Raw genomic sequence first — 27,176 nt, forward strand, 5'->3', positions numbered from 1 at the left:
GAGCAATAATAGTGAACAGGAATTGAGGTCAGGAACATGGGACATTTGAGGCAGGTCACAAAGTTAAAGCTAAAAAAATGGAAATAAGAAGAAAGAGAGGTTGGACAGAGTACCACAGCTCAAGTTCTGAGGCTTGAGTCCAAGAGGACCCCCTGAGACATGGAAGGTTTGGGCCTAAAACTGCATGGTGACATGTTTTTCCACTCTTTCTTCAAATTATAAAAGCCCCTAGTTCCTATGGAGAGTCTGCTGAATTTCTTGAAGTTTCTGACCCAAATAAATTATTGCTTATGAAAATTTCCATGATCATGAATGACCTTATAATGGAAGCTTAGAAAGCTACTTCTTAACTGCTTTATTACAGTGTAACTGACATACCATAAGGTTTTTCTGATATGGTTTGTATGTCTGTCCCCTCCAAATCTCATGTTGAAATGTAATCCCCAGTGTTGGAAGTGAGGCCTGGCAGGAGGTAACTAGATCATGGGAGCAGATACCTCATGAATGGTGTAGCACCATCCCCCTGGTGGTAAGTGAGTTCTCACTCATCACATGAGATCTGGTTGTTTAAAAGTATCTGGCACCTCCTCCCTCTCTCTCGTTCCCATGCCCGCCATGTGACACGCCTGCTCCCACTTAGCCTTCCACCAGAATTGTAACCTTTCTAAGGCCTCATCAGAAGCCAAGCAGATGTTGGTGCCACCCTTGCTGTACAGCCTGCAGAACTATGAGCCAATGAAACCTCTTTTCTTTATAAATTACTCAGCCTCAGATATTTCTTTATAGCAATGCAAGAATGGGCTAACACATGTTCCATTGTGAGTAGTTTTAGTAAATTTAGAAACTTGTGCAAATGTCACCATAATCTAGTCTGAGAACATTTCTATCACCAGAAAAGTTCCCCTGTGCACGTCTGCAGTGGGCCCTTGCTCCTATTCCTAGTCCAAGGCAGCCACTGATCTGCTTTCTGTTTCTGAAGATACAGGCTTGCCTCAGAGACTTTACAGGTGAGGTTCCAGACCACTGCAATACAGTGAATATTGCACAAAGCAAATCACACAACTTTTTTTGTTTCCCAGTGCATATAAAAGTTATGTTTACCTAGACTGCAGTCTATTAAGTGTGCAATAGCATAATGTCTAAAAAAAGTACATACTTTAATTTTAAAAAGTTTATTGGAAAAAAATGCTAACAATCATCTGAGGCTTCAGAGTTGTAATCTCTTCACTGGTGGAGAGTCTTGTATCAGTGTGGATGGCTGCTGACTGATCAGGGTAGTGGTTGCTGAAGACTGGGGTGGTTATGGTTAAGTTCTTAAAATAAGACAACCATAAAATTTGCTGCATGGACTAACTCTTCCTTTCACAAAAAATTTCTCTATAGTACGCAATGCTGTTTGATAACATTTTATCCACAGTAGAAATGTCTTTAAAAATCAGAATCTATCCTCTCAAACCCGGCTGCTGTTTTATAAACTAAGTTTGTGTACTATTCTAAATCCTTTTTGTCATTTCAACACATTCATGGTATCTTCACCAGGAGTAGATTCCGTATGAAGAAACTACTTGAAGAAACTACTTGCTTTGCTTATCCATAAGAAGTTCAAGTTTCATGAGATTGCAGTAATTCAGTGCTATCTTCAGGTTCCATTTTTAATTCTGCTTCTCTTACTATTTCTACCACATCAGTAGTTACTTCCCCCACTGAAGCCTTGAGCCCCCTCAGTCACCCATGGGGGTTGGAATCAACTTCTTCCAAATCCCTGCTAATGTTGATATGTTGACCTCCTCCCATGAACCACAAATGTATCTTAATGGCATACAGAATGGTGCATCCTTTCCAGAAGGCTTCCAATTTACTTTGTGTAGATCCATCAAAGGAATCACTATCTATGGAAGCCATAGTGTTACAAAATGCTTTTTTTTTTTTTTTTTTTGACACAGAGTCTTGCTGTGTCACCCAGGCTGGAGTGCAGTGGTGCAATCTCAGCTCACTGCAAGCTCTGCCTCCCAGGTTCACGCCATTCTCTGCCTCAGCCTCCCGAGTTGCTGGGACTACAGGCACCCGCCACCATGGCCAGCTAACTTTTTGTATTTTTAGTAGAGATGGGGTTTCACTGTGTTAGCCAGGATGGTCTCAATCTCCTGAGCTCGTGATCCTCCCACCACGGCCTCCCAAAGTGCTGGGATTACAGGCGTGAGCCACCATGCCTGGCCACAAAATTCATTTCTTAAATAATAAGACTTGAAAGTCAAAATTACTCCTTTACCCATGGGCTGCAGAATGAATGCTGTATTAGCAGGCATGAAAACAACATTCATCTCCTTGTACATCTCTATCATGGCTCTTGCATGACCAGGTATACTGTCAATGAGCAGACATCTTTTGAAAGAAGCCCTTTTTTCTGAGCGTATGGTCTCAACAGTGGGCTTAAAATACCCAGCAAACCGTGCTGTAAACAGATGAGCTGTCATTCAGGCTTTGCTGTGCTATTTCTCGAGCACAGGCAGGGCAGATTTAGCTTAATTCTTAAAGGCCCTAGGATTTTCAGGATGGGCAATGAGCACTGGTTTCAACTTGAAGTCATCAGGTGCATTCACCCCTAACGAGAGTCAGCCTGTCCTCTGAAGCTTTGAATTCAAGCATTGACTTCTCCTTTCTAGCTATGAAAATCCCAGATGGCATCTTCTTCCAATAGAAGGTTGTTTTGCCTCCACTGAAAACCTGTTTAGTGTAACTACTTTCTTCAATGATCTTAGCTAGATCTTCTGGATAACTTGCTGCAGCTTCTACCTCAGCATTTGCTGCTTCACCTTACACTTTTATGTTATGGAGATTTCTTCTTTTCTTAAACCTCATGAACCAATTTCTGCTAGCTTCTTTCTTCTCTTCTGCAGATTTTTTGCCTCCCTCAGTCTTCATGGAATTGAAGAGAGTTTGGGTTTTGCTCTGGATTAGGCTTTGGCTTAAGAGAATGCTGTGGCTGGTTTGATCTTCTGTCCAGACCACTTGAACTTTCTCCACATCAGCCATAAGGCTGTTTTGCTTTCTTATCATTTGTGTATTCACTGGAGTAGCACTTTTAATTTCCTTCAAGAGCTCTTCTTCTGCACCCACAACTTGGCTAACTATTTGGTGCAAGAGGCCTAGCTTTTGGCCTCTCTCAGCTTATGACATGCCTTCCTCACTAAGCTTAATCATTTCTAGCTGTTGATTTAAAGCAAGCAATATGAAACTCTTTCAGTTGAACACTTATAGGCTGTTGTAGAGTTATTAATTGGTCTCATTTCAATATTGTTGTGTCTCAGGGAATAGGGAGGCGTGAGGAGAGGGAGAGAGATGGGGGAATGGGTGGTCAGTGGAGCAGCGAGAACACATAAGATATTTATAAAGTTCACCATCTTATATGGGCATGATTCATGGCACCCTAAAACAATTACAATAGTAACATCAAAGATCACTGATCACAGATCACCGTAACAGATACAATACTCATTAAAAAGTTTGAAATAGTTCAAGAATTACTAAAACATGACACAGAGACATGAAGTGAACACATGTTGTTGGAAAAATGGTGCCAATATACGCTCGACACAGGGTTGTCACAAACCTTCAACTGGTAAACAAAGCACTGCCTACAAAGTACAATAAAACGAGCTATGCCTGTAATTTACCTTTTCTGGAAATTTCATATATATGTAATCATACAATATGTGGTCTCATGTCTATGTTTCATATAGCATGTTTTTGAAGTTCATCCATGTTGTAATATAGATGTAGTTCAAAATAGTGCAGTAGTTCTTTTACATTGCTGAATAATATTCCATTATATGGATAAATGACATTTCGGTTACCCATTAACCAGTTGGTGGACAGTTGAATTGTTTCCAGTTTTTGACTACTATGAATAATGCTGCTACTATTATTTATATACAAGTCTTCCTGTAAATATGTTTATTTTTCTTCGGTAGATACTTCGAGTGAAATTGCTGGATCATGTGGTAAATTTACGTTTAACTTTTTAAAGAAACTGCCAAACTATTTTCCAAAATGGCTGTACATTCCTACCAGCAACCTATAAGCTTCCTATATAAAGTTTCTCCATATCATCACCAACATTTATTATAGTTTCTTTGAGTACAGTCATCTTAGTGGGGTATGAAATGGTATGTTATTGTGATTTCACTTTGCATTTCCCTGATGGCTAATGACATTCAGCATCTTCTCAGGTGCTTATTAGCCAACTGTATATTTTCTTTGGGTGAACTGTCTATTCATATCATCTATTCATTTTAATTGGGTTGTCTTCTAATTATTGAGATATAGGAGCTCTTTATATAAACTAAATACAATTCATTAATCAAATATATAATTTGTAAATACTTTCCTCTAATCTGTGGTGTTTATTTTTAAATATTTTATTTAAAATTTTTAAAAGCAGAGGGTCAGAAAACACCAGTGGCTGCCAGGGGTGGCGAAGAAAGTAACTGCGAGGGGGTAGAGGGAAATATTTTGGGTGATGCAGCTGTTTTATGTATTGATTATATAACTATGCATTTGTCAAAATTCACAGACTGGATATTAAAAAGGGTGATTACTGGGTGTAAATCATAACTTTTGTTTTTTAAGAGAAAGATAAAGAAAGGAGCCAAACATTTTCCTTATGTGAAAAAAAAAATAGGGTTTATGGTTTTCTCTGGTAGATAGTAAAAACAATTACTGGGGAATTAAAGGACAGTAAGATGAGAGATATCTTCAATATACAACGGGTAAAAAAAATTAAAACAATATGCTGATGCAGAGGAAATTTCTTTTTTGTATTTGAGTTGATAATTTGACTTGGAATTTTTCTCTTGGAATAAAACTGTTAGAAATGCTTATTTTTAAAATTTTCACAAAATTCTCAGGTAGTAAGCAAAGCATTAGAACAATAGAGGGCTCTGCAACTAGTTCTATACAGCATTTTGGTGTAAAAATATGCGTAAGTCTTTAATAGGAAAGTAGATTTCTTTTTCTTTTTCTTTCTTTTTTATTTTTTTGAGACAGAGTTTCGCTCTTGTTGCCCAGACTGGAGAGCAATGGCATGATCTCGGCTCCTGGCAACCTCCGCCTCCCAGGTTCAAGCGATTCTCCTGCCACAGCCTCCCGAATAGCTGGGATTACAGGCATGCACTACCACGCCTGGCTAATTTTGTATTTTTTTAAATAGAGATGGGGTTTCTCCAGGCTGGTCAGGCTGGTCTCGAACTCCCAGCCTCAGGTGATCCGCCCACCTCAGCCTCCCAAAGTGCTGGGATTATAGGTGTAAGCCACCACGCCCAGCTGGAAAGTATATTTCTTTACAGTAAAAAAATAATAATTGGACAAATAGTCAAATTTGTACAAATAGTACAATTTAAATGTAACACACTACCTATAAACTATGTATTTAGCTAAAACTAAATATAGTTGTTTACAAGAACTAATTTCAAAATATACATATATGAATGTATGGATGTATTAGTCCGTTCTCACACTGCTAATAAAGACACACCCGAGACTGGGTAATTTATAAAGGAAACAGGTTTAACTGGCTCACAGTTCAGCATGATTGGGGAGGCCCCAGGAAACTTACAACCATGGCGGAAGGGGAAGCAAACACATGCTTCTTCACATAGCAGCACCAAGGAGAAGAATGAGTGCCCAGTGAAGGGGGAAGCCCCTAATAAATCCATTAGATCTCCTGAGAACTCACTCACATCATGAGAACAGGATGGGGGAAACTGTCCCCATGATTCAGTTATCTCCGCCTGGTCCCTCCCACAACATATGGGGATTATAGGAACTACAATTAAAGATGAGGTTTTGGTGCCAAGCCATATCAATGGATTTACACAACTGATATTTAGAAGCTCTTCAAATCTATTTGTAAATTTAAGAGTTAATTAGAATCATCCCTGCCTTGCAGTTTGGAGCTGCAGCAGGTCAGCTGGCAGTGCCTGCCTAGGTGGGCAACGTTCTTGGTGACCACTGAATGTAGTGTGGGCTCATCAAAGAGAGGCTGCTCTCTGGGTTCCTTCCTCTTTGGCTACTTATGGTGTCGGTGCATGAGATACTCTATCTCATCTTTGAAGGGAAACAACCTACTGGACATCTGAAGAAGTGAGGAGACTAAATATGCAGTGTTGTGCTTACTTCTAAGCAATGGAGCTAATCCAGAAGTGTCCACACCAGGGTGATAAAGCACTTCTCTTTTGGTTTAGTGTTCACCCTCATCATCATCACTTTCACCGTCATAGTCATTCTACCCCTCCTCCTCATCTTCATCTTCCCTCCTTTCCTCTTTAAGAACTTTCAGGTATTTACTAGTGAAAACCTTCTTTGGCAATAATATATCTTCAAGAAACTGAAAAATTTCTGATTTCTCTGCTGTATTTGCTAATTTACTGTTAGTGCTTTCTTTTTTCCACTGCCATGACTGTAGGAATAGGTGGTTAGAGACTTAACAAAGAATTGTGTGGCCTTGACCAGGAGCACCTCCAGGTTGATGCACAACACTGTGGGGGAGCTCTTCATGATGACCGGATGTGGGACAGAGACAGCAAGAGGAACTGCTGCTCCCTGCACTTGTCTTTGCCCACAACCACGTCCCCCACTTTTCCGACCCTCCCATGTGGGTGGCAGCTGGTGCCCCACCATGAGATGGCTCTCAATTTTCATATTCTTAATAATGTTGTTAATGTACAAAAGTTTTAAATTTTGGTAAAGTCCGATTTAGCAATTTCTTCTTTTATGGATCATGATTTTGGTGTCGTATCTAAGAACTCTTCACCTAACCCAAGATCATGAACATTTCTCCTATGGTTCTTTGAGAAGTTTTACAGTTCTGGGTTTTACATTTAAGTTTATTACCTATTTTGAGTTAATTTTTGCACATGGTATGAGGTAAGGCTCCAAATTCATCTTTTTCATATGAGTATTTTATTTTCCCAGTACCCTCTGTTGAAAATATTATTCTTTCCTGATTAAATTTCCTTGGCACTTTTATTGAAAGTTGATCAAAAAAATATAAAAGTTCATTTCTGGACTCTCAATTCTGTTTCATTGATCTACATGTCTATCCTTAATGCCGCTAAGTAGAGTACTGTAGTTTCGCAGTAAAACTTAAAATTCAGTAGTGTAAATATTTCAATTGTGTTCTTCCTTTTCAAAACTGTTTTAGCGATTCTGGTCTCTTTGCATTTCCATATACACTTTAGGATCAGCTTGTCAATTTCTATTCCCAAAAGCCTGCTGGGATTTTGATAGGGACTGTATTAAATCTATAGGTCAATTTAAGAGAAAGTGCCAACTTAACACTAACGGTTCATCTAATCCATGAACATTGAATACCTCTCATTTGTTTTAGATCTTTAATTTCTTTTAGCAATGTTTTATAGTTTTCCATGTGCAAGTCTTGCACCTCTGTGTTTAAACTGATTCTTAAGCATTTTATTTTTTTTGATGCTATTGTGAATGAAATGGTCTTAATTTCGTTTCTGGATTTTTTTCCCAGTATATACAAATACAACAAATTTTTGTATATTCATCTGTAAATTATATCCTGTCTGTAACTGAACTTGTTTATTAGTTCTAATAGGGTGTGTGTGTGTGTATGTGTGTGGGGGGTGGGTATTTCTCGGATTTTCTACATACAGGATCATATCATCTGGAAATAAAGAACATTTTGCTTCTTCCTTCCAAAACTACCTGCTGATGTAGCCTGAAGTCCATGGGTGTGAGTTCTTCTGCCATCTTCAATCTGTTATTGAGTTACTCTAGTGATAATTTTTCATTTCAGTTACTGTACTTTTCAACTCCAGAATTTCCATTTGACTTTTTAAATAATTTATCCTGAGATTCTTTATTTGTTGAGCCATTGTTCTTATACTTTCCTTTAATCCTGGTTTTCTTTAATTCCTCGAATATATTTTAGCTGCTTTGAAGTATCTGTCTGCATAGTACATCTGAGCCCACTCAGAAACACTCAGTTTCCACTTCCACTCATTGCTTTTCCCCCCTAAGTATTGGCCACCCTTTTCTTTATTTAAATACCTTGTAATTTTTTAAGCTTGAATTTTAAGTACAATATTGTACTAACTCTGGATTTTTATGTTCTTCCCTCAGGATTGTTGTTCTTGCTGTGGTTTTCTTTATTAACTTGCCTAAACTAAATCTGTGGAATCCATCTCCTTCAGAGTGCATGGCTGTTTGTCTCTACTTAATTTTTTAAAACTTATTTTTGTTTTTATTTTTAAGCCTGATTTCTTAGTGTTCACTCCCATGTCTGCAGAGCTTAGTGGTCAGTCAGTAATTAGTCAGTGGTTATGCTCAAATACCCTAAGCTAGTAAAGCTTTTATCCTCTGCCCATGGGTCTGTGGCTGGGTTGGGGGAGCCCATTAAAAACTCAAGCAGTTTTCAAGTCTGCCCTGGCATTTACTTTTTGCCACACCTTTTTGCATCTTCTCTGCATATATGCAGATTTCACAGTCATCTAGGGTGTATAGGTAGTTTGAGTCCTCTCTGATATCTCCTGCTTGTGTTTGAAGTGTTTCAGTTAGTTTATCAAGGCTCCCTATCACTGTGCCATTTTCCCAAATCTCCCTGATAAATTTCTGGCTAGTCTGCTGATATACTGGTGGCCCCAACTAAGAATGTAACCTCAGGCTCACTGAGTAGCTAGCTAGCTTTTGTTTCTTACCAAGATGTCTACTGTTACTCATAATGTTGGTGGGCACAGGGCTTTCACGTTCCATTTCATATCAAGGAAGGGCACTCCATCAGTGAAGCTGATGGTTTTCATGGCCTTCTTTACCCTTGTAGAACTATTGTGCTGAGTCTGCAGGTGGGGGATGGGAGCACCCCCAGGCAGAAACACCACAAAATCGTAATTAACTTACTTGGAGCACTATAATTTGTCTATGAATAAATGCTTCTCAATTTGTTGAGTGTCTTTTATAATTTCCAGAGTCCTAAAGTTGCTGTTTTTGACAATTTTGTCTAGCTCTATTGTTGTTTTTTGGAAAGGGAATTTGTTCAGCTCTCACTCTGTTCTTTGGGTAGTCTACCTTTAGAACTATCAAGAGCTTTTTTTCACTCTTTCATACTCAGCTGGTCATCAAGGCCTGCTGATTTTTTCTCTGCAATGTCTCTTTGGGAGAGATGCTGCTTTCCTTGCCATTTTCAGAGTCACACCCATCAAGGTGATCAGTATCCATTCCTAAATTCCTATGATAGAAGCCTTCCTCCTCATCACACTCAGTTCTGCATCTGGCTGCTAGATTGATCTTACAGACACTGGCATAATCACATCCCTTGTTCCTGAATGAAGAATGGTTCTTTGTTGCAAAGAACATAAATTTCATACTGCTCAGCCTACCTTTCAAGAATGTATTCACCTGCCTTGATCTCATGTACAATCATTTATGTCTGGAGCTCCCACCAAGTTGAATTTTTCTATCCCCACATATTCTTTGTCAACTTCCATTTTTCTACCTTTTCTCATGCTGTTTCCCCTATGTGGAATGTCCTTATAATCTGCCTTTCAATTTTTGGTCCATTAACTCCTAAAAGAAGCTTAACCAGATTAATTCTTCTGTTTTTGATCATGCCTATACTCCATAGCTCTTCAGTGTGTATATGTAGATTCAATATGTAGATTTTTAAAACATTTCTGTCACAAAATCATATTGGTTTGCAATTGGTCCTCAATTGTTTTCTGTATATGTTTTCTTTTTTTTTTCCTTTTTAAGGATTTATTTTTAAGAACAGTTTTAGATTCACAGCAAAATTGAGTACAAGTTACAGAGACTTCTCATATAACCCTTGTCTCCAACTTTTAATTATATTCAATTTAGGACTTTCTTTATTTACAAAATAGAAGATACTTCTTAGCATCTAGTACAGTGGTGGACATGCAGCTGGTGGTTAAAACATGACTGTTGAATGAATAAAATGTTTCTTGATCTTCAATGAAAATTCTAAAAAATCTTTGAAAATGAACAATTTTGGATTTTTTTTCCTGAAGACCTTAACCCTTATATATACTTCTGAAAGCAGCAGTAGTATTAAAAATATTTAATAGTGTGCCATGAAAACTGAAAATAAAACTAGACAAGAAAACAGAGTTCTGAAAACTGCTGGGCCAAATAACAACCTATTAGTTCCTAGACCATGGGGAAGTCCCAGAGGTCCTGGACATGAGGCCATGATGGCAGAGAGTGAAGAATGAGATAGCAGCTATTTGCCATGTGGAATGGAAGTATTTAAACATTTTAACAATTGGCACAGCAGTATCAGGGGACAGCCTGAATGGCAGTTCTACCAGCAAGTAGACTGATACTCCCTGGATTTCATAATGGCTATAGAATATCTATAAAGTGGAATTCTGTCAACCTTCAGCAGTTTTGGATTTGGAGAGAAATATGAGAATAAGTCCCTGAAATGTAAAGTGCAGACAAGAACAGTCAGAAGCCAGAGTCAAGGATCAGTTAAACAGTACAAGATCATAGAGTACAAAAGTACCATAGGCAAGACAAACCAACAGTGGAGACCCTAGGTAAGTAACCAGAAGACAGAGTTCAAATTAAGTAGGTGGAACAAGTCAAACAGATAGTAAGGAAATTATAGGCGAGAATCCCAGCAAACAGTTGTCTAGGAAGCAGAAATGCATGGATAAGGAGACTCTGACCTCAAGGCAACCTTCTCCCTGTGCTGAAAAAATTTCTTTTTTTTTTTTTTTTTGAGATAGGGTCTCACTCTGTCGCCCAGGCTGGAGTGCAGTGGTGGCTCACTGCAACCTCCACCTTCCAGGTCTTCAGCATATCTGTCTTTTAGAGTAAGAAATTTAAGTGTGGGTCTAGATAGGGCACTGACTTCTTTTTTTTTTTGGAAACAGGGTCTCGCTCCGTCACCCAGGTTGGAGTGCAGTGATGTGATCATGACTCATTGAAGCCTCAAACTCCAAGGCTCAAAGGATCCTCCCACCTCAGCCTCCTGAGTAGCTGGGAATGTACACACACACCACCACGCCCAACTAATTTTTTTGGTGTTTTCTGTAGAGATGAGGTTTTGCCATGTTGCCCAGGTTAGTTGCGAACTACTGGGCTCAAGCAATCTGCCCGCCTTGGCCTCCCAAAGTGCTGGGGTTACAGGCACAAGCCACCACGCCTGACCTTGAGCAATGACTCTTCTTACCAAACAGTAGAAACCCTGACCTAGGTTTGCTGGTAGCATTATCACTGTTTCATCTGTGAAGGGTAACAGAAGACTTTTTTTTATCACTACTTTGCCCTTAAAATTTAATTTCACATATGTTAAATATTTGGAGGTTTAAAAATACCTTCAAACTTCTTCCATCAGAGGATGCAAAAGAGAAGCCAATTAACTAAAGGGTATTTAACAAAATATGTAATCTAAAAAGGCATTCAGTGCCAACGTAGAAACAAAGAGAGCAGGCCAAATAACTATTAGCGATGAAAGAATAATATTGAAAATTTTGAAAAATAACCAGTAACTGATTTGTCTAAAAAGGAATTTTGGACATGGGGAGAGGCATGACTTAATTGAAGGTGTATTGCTAAGGGAGAGAAGGTTACCGCTTTTCAGTTTTAAATAGTGTAATAAATCATACACAACACCATAATTTAAGTTTATGAGGAAGGTAATACTCTTTAGGTTGTAAAAGTGACCTCCAGTGGGCAATAATGCTCTCAAATCCGTGGCCTAGGGAACTATATTCCATTGATCGTCACTTTAAAAAAGTCTATATAGGCAACAGTTTTCCACTATAACTTTCACATCTATTTAGCCAATTATATACATATGGTATTTATTGGTTTAATAATGTATCTGGTTTGATTCATTAGTAGTGAACTGTTAACAGAAAGGTTTTTAGAATATTTCCCCAAAGATCTTCAAATCAACATCAAACATAGAGGCATACAGAATAGTAGGAATAGTAAATTCCTACCTCAATATTTTTAATTTAGAGGGGACACTAAGAATTAGAATACTGAATTTAAAATGAAGAAACTCGCAGGCATGATGGCTCATGCCTGTAATCTCATCACTTTGGGAGCTTGAGGTGGAAGGATCAATTGAGCGCAGGAGTTCAAGACCAGATTGGGTAACTAAGAAAAGAAAAGAGAAGGAAAAAAAAAAGAAAAGAAATGAGCTTACTAGGTGTGCTGGCGTGTGCCTGTAGTCCCAGCAACTCAGGAGGCTGAAGTGGCAGGATTGCTTGTGCTCAGGAGTTTGAGGTTACAGTGAACTATGATTGTGCCACTTGCACTCCACTCTGGGCAACAGAGTGAGTTCTTGTCTCAATAAATAAATAAATAAATAAATAAATAAATAAATAAATAAAATTAAAATGAAGGAACTACTGATAAGGAGCATATATGCAGGTCCAAAACTGAACAAAACTTACTAGAAAATCTAGAAAACACTTTGGGTTCTATTTATAATTTATCTCCTATGAGATCATGAACATAAAGTTATCTCCAGAGATAACCTATTATGAAACACCAAGCTACAGATAAACTGAGGCACAGATTAAATAACCACATTTTTAGTCTTTTTTAGTGTGAAAAGTTAGGTTTTTTAAATTCTAAAATTTCACAATTTTGCCGATTAAAGTAGCTGTTATTCATCATTTCAGGGAAAAAAAAAAGTGGAAGAAGGAAAGAAGTAAGTTCGTGGGTTTTGACTCTAGTCCAAAATTATTTTATAGCTCAAATTAATAAGTCACTTGTGTGCACAATATCATTGGATATATGCAACCTCTCAGAAATGTGGTCATGCTGTTCTAAGCATATATAAAATTATAAGTCAGTTTTATAAAATACGCAATATTCAATCTTCCCACTAGCTTCCCCTATAGTTCACTGTTGGTTCTGGAAACTGCTTATACATCTGCAATGAAAAAAGTGAAAGATCACTATGGAAATAGCAGAATATTCTTTATTATTTAAAAAAAAAGTTCAGCTCAGAAGTGTTTCTAAATGGAATTTCAGCAAGGAGAGAAAGGTAACCTTTGCCATAGGCAAACATTCTTTTAACGCTCTGATAAATACTGATGAAGACAGACTTATTTATTACTCCTTCAGAAAATAAAATTGGTTTCCACTGTTGAGTAAATAAATTCACAATTCACAGTCAAATCTAATTGTGCTATAAAATGGGCATTATTTCCAGAAAACTGGCTTCTTTCCAAAAGAGAATGGACTCTGAATAACCATGTTTAAGGCAATATTTGATACAAAATGCAGAAGGTGAATGCTTAAGGCTTCTTCCTTCTAATCCTAGGATTGAACTGGCAAACTTTTCCTGTAAAAAGAGACAGTAAATATTTTAGGACTTGCAGGCAATAAGGTCTCTGTCATAACTACTCATATCTGTCGTCATAGTGTGAAAGTGGCCATAGGCAATACCAAAATAATGGTTGTGGTTGTGTCCCAGTAAAGCTGTATTTAGAGGCACTAAAATTCATATTCCATATAATTTTCACATGTCACAAAATATTATTTTTCTTGTGATATTTTTCAGTCATTTCAAAATGTAAAAGCCATTCTTAGTTCAGGTCGTGGGCTGAATCTGACTCACAGGACATAGTTTACTGACTCTTGTTTTCATCCAGAGTCTATCTATTTTTAGTCTATTATTTAGATAGAATAATATCTATCCTGTGGTGAGAAGCTCCTGGTGACTTTTCCTGCTGTAATTTTTTTTGAAGATATGATTAAATTCCTTAACTATAAAATACAATCTGTGCAAAAGGAAAATTGTGTATAATAAAGTTAAATGTTGGCAGAAGACATTTTAGTTCTAAAATCAAGGGACAAGTTTCAGAGGGAGGACACATTTTGAAATAAAAAAAAAAAAAAATCAACAAATACAAAAGCACTTTACCAAAGCAAACATTAAAGTTGATGTTCCTTTGTCATACACCTGTCTTAGCACTCTAATTCATAAAAAGTAAACAGAAATCAAGTTATATTTTGAATTTGGCAGCTCCAGGACCTCCTGGAAGTTGCCAGCGGCAGTGATTAGACCCAATCTTTCCACACCCCACAGCACTCAGAGCAAGCAAAGCCGCTGAAGTTCAAAACCTGCACTGAATCTATTTCAAACAAAGAATGCCAGGACCCACTGCAGTGACCCCTAGGACGATGACATGGAATCTCTTATTATGCAATGTCACTTAAGTATATCTTTCATATTAATAAAAAACTTTGTCTTGGTAAATTCTTGCTCAAACCTATTATGTCTCTTTAGATTCTGAGGAATGCAGTCATGAATGACATTATTCAGTGAATAGTGACTTGTATACTACATTGCTAGAATAAGGAGGCCGCCCCTGGTACTTGAAGAAAGTAATTTAGGACACCATGAAAAATGTACTCATATGCATAATAGGTTAGAACAATGAAAAGTTATAAACAGAGAAAAGAACTAATGGAGATATATGATGGATTCCTAAGGCCAATTACATGTATTTAGAGTACGTGAATACACCAAAATCAAGCTCTGGGATTCTTTCACAAAAAAATGTCCTTATAGGGCCACCACTGGAAAAAGCTTACTAGGCCATACATTCTATTTCTCTCACTAATTTTAAATGAATTCTACCAAATCTAAGTCATTCTGATTTTCTTAGAAATTCAATTACTCCCATCCTATAAGCATATATCAAGTGCCTCTTAAGTGCAAGAGCAGAAACACTGAGAATACTGAGGTAAGTAAGACTCTGTCCTGGACCTCAAGGAGATCACTGCCCAGTGGGGTAGATCAACATGAAGAGATCTTGGGAGACAGTCTGATAAGCGTAACAATGGGATAATGTACAATGTACAGACACAGCACAAAGGAAGCATAGGTTTAATTCTCTCTTGGTTTTGGGAAGGCCTATTGACTGGAGTGACATCTTGGTTGAATCTAACAGAACAATTAAAATTCCCCTATGAGCAAGGAGAGAATGGGCCAGGCAGAGGGAACACACACGCAAAGGTACAGATAATAAGAGCATGAAATGGGTAACTCAGGACTGCTAGAGCATAAAGCGTGGGTATAAGTTAAGTACAGGGTGAATGGTAAAAGATGAGATTGGAGACACAGGCAAAGAACCAAATCACAATCTCTTGAGATTTTATCCTGTAGACTTGTGCCTCCAACACCCATGTGGCTACTGAGCACCTGAAATGTAATAGTTTTCAATCAGATGTATTAGAAGTATAAAATACATACCAGATTTCAAGTATGAAAGAATAGTATCTCAATAATCTTAAAAGCTGATTATATGGTGAGACGATATTTTAGATATATTGGGTTAAATAAAACGTATCATTACAATTAATTTAAACTGTTTCTTTTGACTTTTTAAAATGCGGCTACTAGAAGATTTAAAATTACATATGTGACACTTGATCCCTTTTGTAGTAGTCCTTGTGGTTGATTCCTCAACAACTACTTCACCCCAAGCATTTAAACCAGAAGTGGTTACTTCGCCTGCCAGCAACTGGTGTAGAAATGGGCACACGACCAACCCAACCGAGGCTTATAAATTGAGGGAAAGATAGCTGGAGGGGTTCCTGGTACAGATGTCTTTGCCCAGGACACAAGAAGATCAGCTCTCTCCTTCTGGATGTGGTTATACTGCACACAACACAGAGAACTCCTGTGGTCATCTTTCTGAGTCAGAGGATGAAGTGGAGGATGGCAGAGCTAAGAAATAGGAATAACCTGAGAACTTGCTGACATCATTGAGCTGCTTTATCAACAAACCCTGGAGCTCACCCTTCCTTTGAACTTCCTGTTATGTGAGATAATGAGGTTCGTTATTATTTAAGCCAGTATGAGTCAGGTTTTCTGTTACTTGTAGCCAAAAGCATCCTGGCTGATACACTCCATTAGACCATAATTACCTCAAGGGCAAGGGAGTACAGATACTATCACCTAAGACCATCTCGTACTGCAAAAGTTCTGTACATAGTCTACAATCAATATGTTATTGTCGTGATAATACATGTTGGGGTAATATGTGGGAAGGCTTTCCCTTTCTTAGTTCTAAAATACCATTAGGCCTAAGACATTACAGCCTAATTACTCAGGCGAGGAGACTTTTAATTAATCAGAGAATAAACTACAAGCAGAACTTAATCAAAAATAGAATATCCATTAGATTTGTAAATTGTTACACTTCATAAATGTCCTTTCATCAAGAGGCCTGACTAGAATCCTGGTCAAAGCATACACATTCGAAACAATTCAGCTTAATTTTACTAATCTGTACATAAACCCTTAAAGGTGATTTAGCAAATATACAACTGCTAGAGTTTATACCTCATTATTCTGAGAATTAAGCAAAACAATGTATGGAGAGCCTAGCACAATATCTAGCATATGGTTCTTGCTTATTTTCCCTTGTAGAATTGGATTTTTATTCCAAATACAAATGGTTCCAAACTTACAATGATTCAACTTATGATTTTTTGACTTTAAAATGGTGATGCACATTCAGAAGGAACTGTATTTCCAATTTTGAACTTTTCCTGGGCTAGTAATATGCACACTGTACTCTCTTGAGATTCTAGGTGGCAGCAGCAAACTGCAGCTTCCAGTCAGCCCCTTGATAATGGCAAAAAACAGCTAATGAGGTAGGCTAGGCTAAACTATGATGTTCAGTAGGTTAGGTGCACTAAATGCATTTTCTACTTATAATATTTTCAATTTAGATGGGTTGAAGAGCATTTGTAATGTATGAAATATGCAGTCATTTACTCTATGTGGTAATCTTGCTTTTATTGACTAGAAGTCAGATTACAGTAAATACTAATATACATATGTTAAAGTTCATTGACTAGTTAATGGTCGGTTAGGTGATTGATTTACTAATTCATTCTTTCATTTATATAAAGCAAGTAAGTTCAAGATCTAACCTCAACACAATAAGGTAGGCAGCAATAAAACTATCAACTAGAAATTAGAAGCTACAGTGTTTTTACTAAGCTACATCTACTTACCCAATCTTTGTGAGATTTGGTGATACTGACAATGCAATCAGAATGAAGATGAATAAAAAGAAAACAATGACAGGGAAGGAAGTTTATGACTTTGGGGCTGTAACTAGAAGGTGACTAATGTAATTATAAGAGACAGGAAAAGATAGTAACATCCAAAAGTGATGAGGAAACATGTAGAAAGGGTGTCATGACAGAGTCAAGAATAATATTTGGTGAGTTACATCAAGCTAGGAGACTACAAAACCCTCCTGAACTATTACTAAGAATGTTGCTTTTAATAACATACACTAACCAATACAACCAACTTCCAAATAGGATATACTGAAAAATATTAAGCAAAACCCTCACCAGCTCAATCTTAAAAAATAAATGACAAGTTCGAAATTTCATAAGACAATTGGCTCAGCAAGGACTAAGACTGTAAATCAGTGACCTTTGTATGCGCTAGTGTCTAAAGGAGTATTCCCACACACAGTTGTTCAGTTAGCTCATGTTTGCTGAGAAATCTGTATCTGAAAATTTAAGCTATGTTTTTATTCTGGACAATTAAACCAATTTGAGTGTGAATTTCTAATATCATATTTGTTGTGAATAAGGTAAACAAATGTCAAAACATTCTCTTCAAGACACCACGGGGACCTCCAGGCAAACCCAGCCTGAACAACTGCCCACTGTCTGGATGAGAATTCAGGGTTCCAGGACAGGAAACTCTGGCCTACAGACGTCTTCCCTAAAGTCAGACAGAAGTGGGCTTAGACCACTTTTTGAAGACTGATAATTACTTTAAGAAGTCTGGGCTGGGTGTGGTGGCTCACGCCTGTAATCCCAGCACTTTGCGGAGCCGAGGTGGGTGGATCATGAGGTCAGGAGTCCGAGACCAGCCTGCCCAACATGGCGAAACCCCTTCTCTACTAAAAATACAAAAATTAGCCGGGCGTGGTGGCATGCGCCTGTAATCCCAGCTACTCAGCAGGCTGAGGCAGGAGAATCACTTGAACCCAGGAAGCGGAGGTTGCAGTGAGCCAAGATCACGTCACTGCACTCTAGCCTGGGCGACAAAGCGACGCTTCATCTCAAAAAAAAAAAAAGTCTGAAGCAGGCCTTAACTAATCACTGGCATTTGGAGAAGCTCTAAACCAGGCTATGGGTTAAATTTAGTGCATTCCAAGGTGGAGCCAACACACCAAGAGAGCACAGGAGAGGCAAAAGGATGGCATCCTTCACATTTCCTCGGACTCAAGACTGCATGAGTAGGTGATAAAGCAATGAATCTGGCTGGTTTTTTTTTTTAAACATTAGGTTTAATCAAGTATTATCTATATACAGTAAAATTTACCCTTTTGAGAGTGTAGTTTCTGTGAGTTTGACAAATGCATACTGTCATGTTTCTACCACCACAATCAAGATGTAACACATTTCCATCACCTCCCAAAATTCCCTCATGATACTTTGTAGTTAATCCCCCTCCATATCCCTAGCCCCTGCAACCACTCATCTGTTTTCTATCTCTATAGTTTTGACTTTTCCAGAAGGTCATATAAATGGAATCTATAGTATGTAGCCTTTCGCGTGGTTTCTTTCACCAACCATCATGTAACTGACAACAAGGCCAGGGAGACTGGGACAGAACTGATGAACAGGAAAGTGGTAGGAATTGAAGTTAGAGAAGTGGAGGGGGAGTTCGTGTATCATAGCAAAATTGTTTGCATTTGATAGGAGGTGTGATGGGAAGCCATTGGAAGGTTTTGTGTAGTTGAGTAATGTAATCAGATTAATTTTTCACGCCTATAATCCCAGCACTTTGGGAGGCTGAGGTGGGAGGATTGCCTGAGCCCAGGAGACGGAGGCTACAATAAGTTGTGATTGTGCCACTGCACTCCAGCCTGGGTGACAGAGCAAGACTCTGTCTCAAAATAATATGTGAAAGAGAGACCACAGTAGAACAAAGGTAGAAAAAATGAGGCTAGTTTAGAGGCTACTGCAGTCATCGGGGTTAAAAATGATAGTGACTTAAGCTAGAATGGTAAAATTGGAGGTGGTGAGAAGCGGTCAGGTCAGAGACATAATTTAGAGGAAGAGATACTAGGACAATACATAGCATGTGAGGGGGACTAGGGGTTCAAGGGAAGCTCCAAGGATGGTCTGAGCAACAAGGTAATGATGGTAACATTCACTGGGACAGAGGAAAGGACAGAAGAGGTAGGAGCACGCATGGTAGGGGGAGTCAGGGAACAAAGTGTTCTATAAATTTGGACATCATCAGCATATAGATGGTATTGAATCTTTCCCCTGATCATTTTGCATATCCATATCAACTTCTGATAGAGAAATTTCACTTAACAGTCTCTGTCCTGTTACCCTTTAATACAGCAAATGAATGCACAAAGTAATATATTCAATTTCCACTTCGCTAAGTTCCTAGAGTTACATTTTTAAAAAACAAGAAGATAAGCTAAAAAGGTTCAAGTATAGAGAGTTCTTCCATTTCTTGTCTTCGTTTTCCACACAGGTAAGAACAACCTGAGTTTCCTAAGAAGGACCACTTCCAAATTTCACATATACTTTTTTTCTCAGAATACCAAATCTGTTTGGTCAACTGCATTGGGCCAAATGGATTATGATTAGAAACTTTTAAAAAAATGATTATGATTTTTCTTGCTTTAAAATGTTTCCCTGTTTACTAGCATTTACAAATTAATGGGTGAAAAAGCATTTAGTGGTCCAAGTTTTCCACCTTATGAGATCAAGCTGATGCTGCTATGGTGAAGGAGTACGTTTTCCTTAGACAGACCCTCAGGTTGGGGAGAGGGTAATGGCAACATAATGCAGAAAAGCCAGAGGGTATGAAGTGGGGGTTTATTTTGTGTCTACTTTCTCCAGGGAGCCCAATTATCCAAGAACAAGAGAGAAGCAGTGATCACACCACCTACTTTCCACCTCCTAGGCCACTACAATAGTGTTTGATGTACAGGATGATTATTCCTGTCCGTCATTTATTTCAGTCATTTATTCATCTACCAATTTGACCATCATCAACACATTTCCTGAAAGTTTCTATCTTAAAATTTCATGCAAATTTGTCATCTATAAAATACTTGTATTTGCTTTAATATAAAAATGTCTTAAGTTATCACTGAGTGCAACTGACATTCAGTTAGATGTAGTGAGTCTATGTACAATCGTGCAGGTGTACACTGCACACCTCAATGGGGTGCGTTCACACTGCAGTTATTGTGATTTATTACAAATATTTCTGTCAGATGGCAGTAAAATGCCTTGAGGAAGAGGTACTATTTTTCTAATTTGTAAAGGTGTCATATGGGTGAACAGTAGCCCTGAACTTTGAGTACCTTGGCATAGGCACTTGGCACAAGCCCGAATTAGCCTCATTATCTTACATATGCAGAAGCCAAATCCCTAAGAGGTGAAGAAACAAGGTCTCAGAGCTAGTTCAAGGCAAAACTGCATTTGATCCCAGTCTGCACTCTCACTCCAGTGTTACAGCAACATGCCACCTGTGTGAACAGTGGGTTGCTCTTTTCAGAGGTGTGGGTTACTGATGCGCTCTTTCATTTCTTTGCTCAGTCTTAGAAGAATCCTTTCCAAGACAGGTATCCCATGCTGCTTTTGACATTTGCCTCTACCATGAGTGGATACATAGATAGATATAAAGTTAATTACACTGTACTCACCCTCGCCCAGTATTTACAAAGGTGAAGTTGCTAGACTGAGAGCAAGAACCATGTCTGACATTCTCCTCATGTATCCTTAGCACCTAGCTTACAATTTATAGTTTATACAAGGGAATGTAATACTCTGCTGTAAGCTAATTTAGGCCATGCCCCTCAGGTTCCTACTGCACTCTCTTCTACAGCTAGGGCGTATGTCAAAGTAAAACCCTCAGAGGCACTGGAGTGGTCTCTAAGCTGCTTTCCACATTAATATGCTACAATTGTTTATTTTTGGTTGGGCTCATTCAACCTGGACCAGGAAGATCAGCTATAGAATCATAACAGCACTGGAATGGATCTTGTAAGTCATCTAACCCAACTCCTTCATTTAACATAACCAGGAAACAGTTGCAAGGAAGTAACAGAATCCATCCAGGTAGCTGCAGCAAACCTAGACTACGGTTCATTCCTAAAACTCTGATTTTCTGACCATCAATTATTTGATCTTCCCTAAATATCACAATACTTCCCCACCAATGAATGAATAATGACTGGAAACAAACAATGTCAGAGACATTGTGAACTAGAAAGGTGTGTCCTTAAGAATGTTTTCCAAGATCTTGTTTGAGTTGGACAATGATAAATCATGAGTCTGAGAAGATAGCCTATTTATTCTTTCCAAGCAAGAGGTACTACTGAGATAGAAGAAGATTAGTTAGGTAAGACTATTAGTAAGTCCTCAGATTTACTGAAAAATAGATATAAAGCTGGATTATAGTTGTTCTGTACATGAATGGTTAATTTAGAAAGCATTAACTGGTTAGTCATACAGCAAACTATGTATGTCTATTTACTCTGACTCCAAGCCAGAAATCCTATGATTTAGAACATTAGTTTAGTCTGAAGTGATTATTTTAACGAAAAATATGTATTCTTTTGTAAACAGGATGTATTCTCAAGCTGCTATCTAAACAATAAAAGGAATTTGTTTATCAAGAAACAATACACTTTTCAGATTTTTAGCTTTATTTCAGAAATAAACCTTCAAAAGTAAAAACAACACTGGAACTTCATTTCGATAATATCCCAAGTTATGGGACTACGCTGATGGCTCTGAAAGTTTACACAGTTGTTCTGTGTACAGTCATGTGCTGCATGATGATGTTTTGGTCAATAACAGACCATAAATATAATTGTGCTCTCAGAAGGTTACAATACCATATTTTTACTGTACCCTTTCTATGTTTAAATACACAGATACCATTGCATTACAATTACCTATGGTATTCAACACAGTAACAAGCTGTACACGTTTGTAGCCTGGGAGCAGGAGGCTCTACCACATAGCCTAGGTGTGTGGTAGGCTCTAGTATTTAGGTTTGTGTAAGTCCATTCTGTGATGCTTGCACAACAACAAAATCACCCCATGATGCATTTCTCACAACATATCCTTGTCATTAAGTGACGTATCACTGTACATTCTGTAATTCTATAATACAACACTCTTTTTAACAGAACCAAATGAGTGTATTACAGTGAGACTCCACTGTTATCTATATTGTTTTGTTGACCCTTCCTCTCATATATAACTATTAAAGATAAAAATAACCTGTGGGGCAACTATTTCTTTCTTATAAAATAGTTCTATATTTAAAATAATAATGAACTGCAAACAAGAAGTCTAAAATAATTTAAATCTCCTATGATATCAATTTCCCAACATAATCAATTTTGATTTTTCAAGTCTAGCAGATGATGCTAGCGGATAACGTATTAAGGAAAGCAAAGCTGCGTGTGTGCACATAGCTTCCATTTTGATGGCCTTCCATTTCCAAGCTGGGCCATAACACAGCAAAATGGCAGTGGCATATTATACCTGATCATGGCTGGCTTCAATGGAGCTTCCAATAGCATGGAAAGTCATCTGCACAGGGGCTAATGTCAGACAGGTCACACACTCTTTGCCACTTTGTCTATCACAGTAGTGAACCTATAACAGAACACACGCAATCCACTGAACACCATTTTCAGAAGGGACAAGATGCAATAGGTCCTTTTGCAAAGGGTCTAGATTTCAGGAAAATTCAAGTAATTTACACAGAACACACTTTAAATATCTAAAACCTTACTGAACCCCTCTAATATCTAGGATTTGAATTGAATCTATTAATCCCATCTTAAGTCTTTTTGAGGATTTAAGGGAGTTTAGGAAATGCTATGCAAAGTGCTTTTACATTATAGCTAGTAGAAAAATTCACAACTAAATGCTACACCTATCTTTCAAGTCCAGCTTTTTATAATACATGATCCACAAAGGGCTCAAGCATAAGCTGAAGTCAAAGTTCATCTGATTCTAATGTAACTTTGTCAACCTGAATTTTCTCTCCTCTTTGACTGCATGTGTATATGACTGCCACATAATTGGTATTGACACTCTTCTATTTCTACAGTATAGTCCCTACAAAACCACTGTTGAATATATATCAGTATATCATGTTCTGTTTGAAATTGTGACATTACAATCAAATTGAATTAAACTGAAATGATTTGTAATGTGCAGACCAAAATAAAGTGGTCACAATATTATCTTTCATTTAGTTAAATACAACTAACCTTTATTAAAGCCACATGTAAGACACTCCACATCAGAGGTAGGGTACATGGGGAAGGGGGAAGAGTTTGAGTCCATCTTCCCATTAAGAAAATTTCCATCCTTCCATTTATCTACTGTCAAAAACTTCCAGGTTTTTAAAATTGTAAGCTAATAAAGTAAAAAGAGCATCGCTTTTGTAATAAAATTAATGAAAATATGCCTATAGAATAAAATGGGGTTCCTACTTATTAGAGAGAAAATTGGTTTTATTAGCTATAACTTGCTCAATTTGTTAAATGTGTATAGATTTAGGATAAAGGCTTAAGTGAAAATCTTGAATTTGTGAGGAAGAAAATTAAAACACATACCTGAGTTAGTTCCTTGTCTTGGTTTTTATTCTATACCTGAGTTATTTCCTTGTCTTGCGTTTTATTCTAATTGCTGCATAATGTCCATATATTTTTATTGCAGAATATGGCCTACGTTTATTTTATCATGTATAATATGGATCTGACTGAAAATTACAATATGAGCCCAGTCTAATGGCTTAATAATTCAAGTTTTTTAAACCACTAGGGCTGTTAAGAACGGCCATCATTTTTCCTGGAGGTAGGGAAACTTCCTCCTGGGAATCTATAAAAGTAGTTTAGAGCTCAAATCAAGTCAACATAAAAGCCTTATTCCCAAAGTACTATAAAGATTTTGTTATAAAAAATATTTTTACCAAGTTAACCTTGGAGAAAAAGGTTTGACAACCGTTCTAATTCACCATCTTACACTTCCTGAGCAAATTAAAAGCTCAGTCGATGTATACGAGTTCAAGAATGTGGAAGTGTTGTTTACTATGCAGCAACTAGGTATGAAGGTGAAAAATGAAACTTATCACGTAACAGGTTTATGTAAAAGCCAATAAATGCTGACACTATAATAGCAACAGTTCACAATCATTTATGGTACGGTTAAACTATTATGTCTGATATAGTGCTATTATAAAACATGCTCTTTTAAAATTTAATAAAATATAATTACCCCTTCGACACCAACTGAAAGTCTGTATGAAAGACATGACAATCTCCTAAATATACAGTGACAGTAAACACACTTCTATGTCAGCTGACTTACTGCAGCTCTATTCTTTCTCCTAGAGAAATGAAAATTAGAAAGGACAAAAATAGGACAATCGCAGTCAAAAAAATAAACTTTAAACTTCATTTCCATCAGTGACTCAGATACCATTATTGAGAGATATAACTTTTCTCCCAACTGTATACAATTCACTGTGAAGCCTGCAAGTACCTAATAAAACACTGTGTCCTACAGACATTCAATATGAGTGTGTTTACATATATAACTCATATATGAAAGATAAATGTAAAGGTGCAAGTTAGCACACAGCTCCAAAGATGTCACAGCACCCAATGATGTGACAGAGATTGCTAGTTGTCCTCCAAAATTCTTCCACAGTAATTCTTAGCCAGGCACTTGGAAGCAAAGAATAAAGACCATAGTTTCCAGGTTCCCCTGCAACTGGCGATATAACTAAGTAGACTGTAAAAGAAGGAATTACGCGGCAGCTTCCTGAAAACTTTTAAAAGAGGTTTCAAGTGGGTGCCTTTTGCTCTTTTTTATCCGTTTTGCCAACCTGCTGTTTGGAGTATAGGTATTATTATCTTGACCATGAGGACAAAGGCCAAAACCTAGATGAGAGTAGTGAATTGGAAGGGACCTGGGTCCATGAGGACTTCATGGAACAGAACCATCATGCCAGCTGTAGCCTGCAAGCTTATGGACCTTTAAGTGACAAAAAAAATAACCGCTGTATTGTTTAAGCCACTGGGCTTTTTATGACTCACAAAATAACCTAATCTCAGTGAGATTTTTTCCTATTGGCCCAGAATTGACACCAAGACCCATGGTCAAAACCAAAAGAAGCTCTAGAGAGCTGCTAATATTTAGGGCTAGGCTTTCCCCCAACCCCCCTTGTAAAAGTCAGTACAACTGATCCAATCACAAAGAACACACAAAGGAACAAAGGATGGGGGGGGGTGCATCAGGAGGGAATCATCTGGATTGTCAGCCTGATGAGAAATACAGTATTTCCAGCGAGTGGGTAGCTCTAAGAGAATAGCTGATAGAGAGTGGGAATACCTGCAAGAAGGGGAGGCTGACATTTCACTCCCTGGTGGGAGGCTTGCTGAGAACCAAAACTGTAGGCTCCTTTTGAATAGAAAATTTGACCGAGTTTGCTGTATGTCCCTGGCAGTTTAGAAGCATATGAAAATATAGAAATTGGGCTTGGAGGTATCTGAGAGCTTACTGAAGAGTCCTAGGTAGGTAGTGTACCTGAAAAAACAAAAAGATAAAGGAAGATATGATCACTTCCTACCCCCATGGACCTTGAACAGCATGAGAGAATCCCAGCAGAAGCCAAGGGGCTACTCAGGCCAGCCAAAGTAACACTCACCAACAGAGGGGCAGAGCACAGACCACTGGTAAAGCCCAAAGGAAACGTGGCTTTACCCCAGGGCCAGAGGAGGCCACTGACTCAAGAGACATGGACATGATGTACATGGAAAAGCACAATGGAGGCCACCAGGAGTGGATGAAACCAGGATGAGTAGCAGCTTCCTCTAACCTAGTCACCCTCCAATCCTCCAGAGCAGTAATAGAGGTAAAGTGTGCAGGAAGATGTCTCTGAGCCAGGTTAAGCTCCCACCCCACCAACCACAAATACAGATGCTGGAGTGACAGGAGGAGTGAAAGAGATCAATGTACACTCTCCCTCCTCTAAGTCTCTGGAGCCAAAATGAATGGCTTGCAATGGAAGGATATGAACTTGGAGTTTGACACTGATGCATTAGATTTTTAAAAACTGAAAGCTAGCCAGAAAACTATGGAATTTGCCAAAGATATCACAAAGGAACATGAATGGGAGATGTGGCAGGACACAGAGGAAGGGGGTGACTGGAGAAATAGAAAATCATTCTGTGTTACATCCCTACTGCATTGAGACTGCTCAGTAAACCAGAGAAAAATATGTAGGAAAAAACATGAAACTCTTGCTTGAGGACCCAATTTCAAATTAAACGTAATAATATGCTGATAAAAGGCCTTAAGAAAAAGTCATATTTTACATACTCAACCAATGACTCATAAAGACAAGTTAAATATGGCTTTCTTCAGGTATATATTTTCTTCCTGGAAATAAAAATATCAGTGTTCATGAAACTGTGAATTTAAAAAAATATGTGAATGACATTTTGAAATTCACTCTTCTAAGTCTAAAAATGCCTCTTATGATTCAAAGCATTTGCAGGAACCAGGAATCTTAGAACACTATATTAAAATAATTAGGGCAACAAAATTCCATTCATTGTGTCTGTAACACACAAATCTTCAGAACTGACTGGGTAAACTCTTTCTGCTAGAACAAAGCAGTGCATTTCTACAAACGTGGCCCTAAAAATTCCAATGCACAATGTCATAGGACTTTGATTTTTATGAAAGGTGAATAAAGGTAATTATAGAAAATTACAAAAGAGTCATCACCCTGTGTTTTTTAAACCAATAATAAAATCCTAAGGCCCCGGCAACCAACTTAATAGACCCCCTCTGAGTCAAGGGGACCTGAGAGAAACCTGAAAAACTGAATTCCCAGCCATGACAGAAAGGGAGGTTGGATATCGCAGTCATTTTAGGCATAACTAACCAACATTAACATTGAAATAGAGATCATAAGACTGATGAAACATGTTATTTGTGGCAATATGGTTCTAAGTTCCAACCTGACTCTGGTATAGCATCATATGACAGATAGCAGGCCCTGAAGGAAATTAAAATATTTTACCCCAATATATATTTATATGACATAC

General features: G+C 37.9%; 1 protein-coding gene across 5 annotated transcripts in view; it reads right to left on the reverse strand.

The window, feature by feature from the left end:
• The window catches only part of STAU2 (staufen double-stranded RNA binding protein 2), a 334,517-nt gene that overhangs the window by 83,383 nt on the left and 223,958 nt on the right, over positions 1–27,176 (reverse strand). For 2 of the 5 annotated variants that reach the window (XM_025393312.1, XM_025393315.1), the window contains one exon: positions 22,588–22,701. The exons of the other annotated variants lie outside the window; for them this stretch is intronic. In XM_025393312.1, the coding sequence (XP_025249097.1) occupies positions 22,588–22,701 (114 nt within the window). The remainder of the gene's footprint in view (positions 1–22,587; positions 22,702–27,176) is intronic. 5 annotated transcript variants of the gene reach the window in all.

Source organism: Theropithecus gelada, chromosome 8 (assembly GCF_003255815.1).
Source record: "Theropithecus gelada isolate Dixy chromosome 8, Tgel_1.0, whole genome shotgun sequence".
NCBI classification, from domain to species: Eukaryota; Metazoa; Chordata; class Mammalia; order Primates; family Cercopithecidae; genus Theropithecus; species Theropithecus gelada.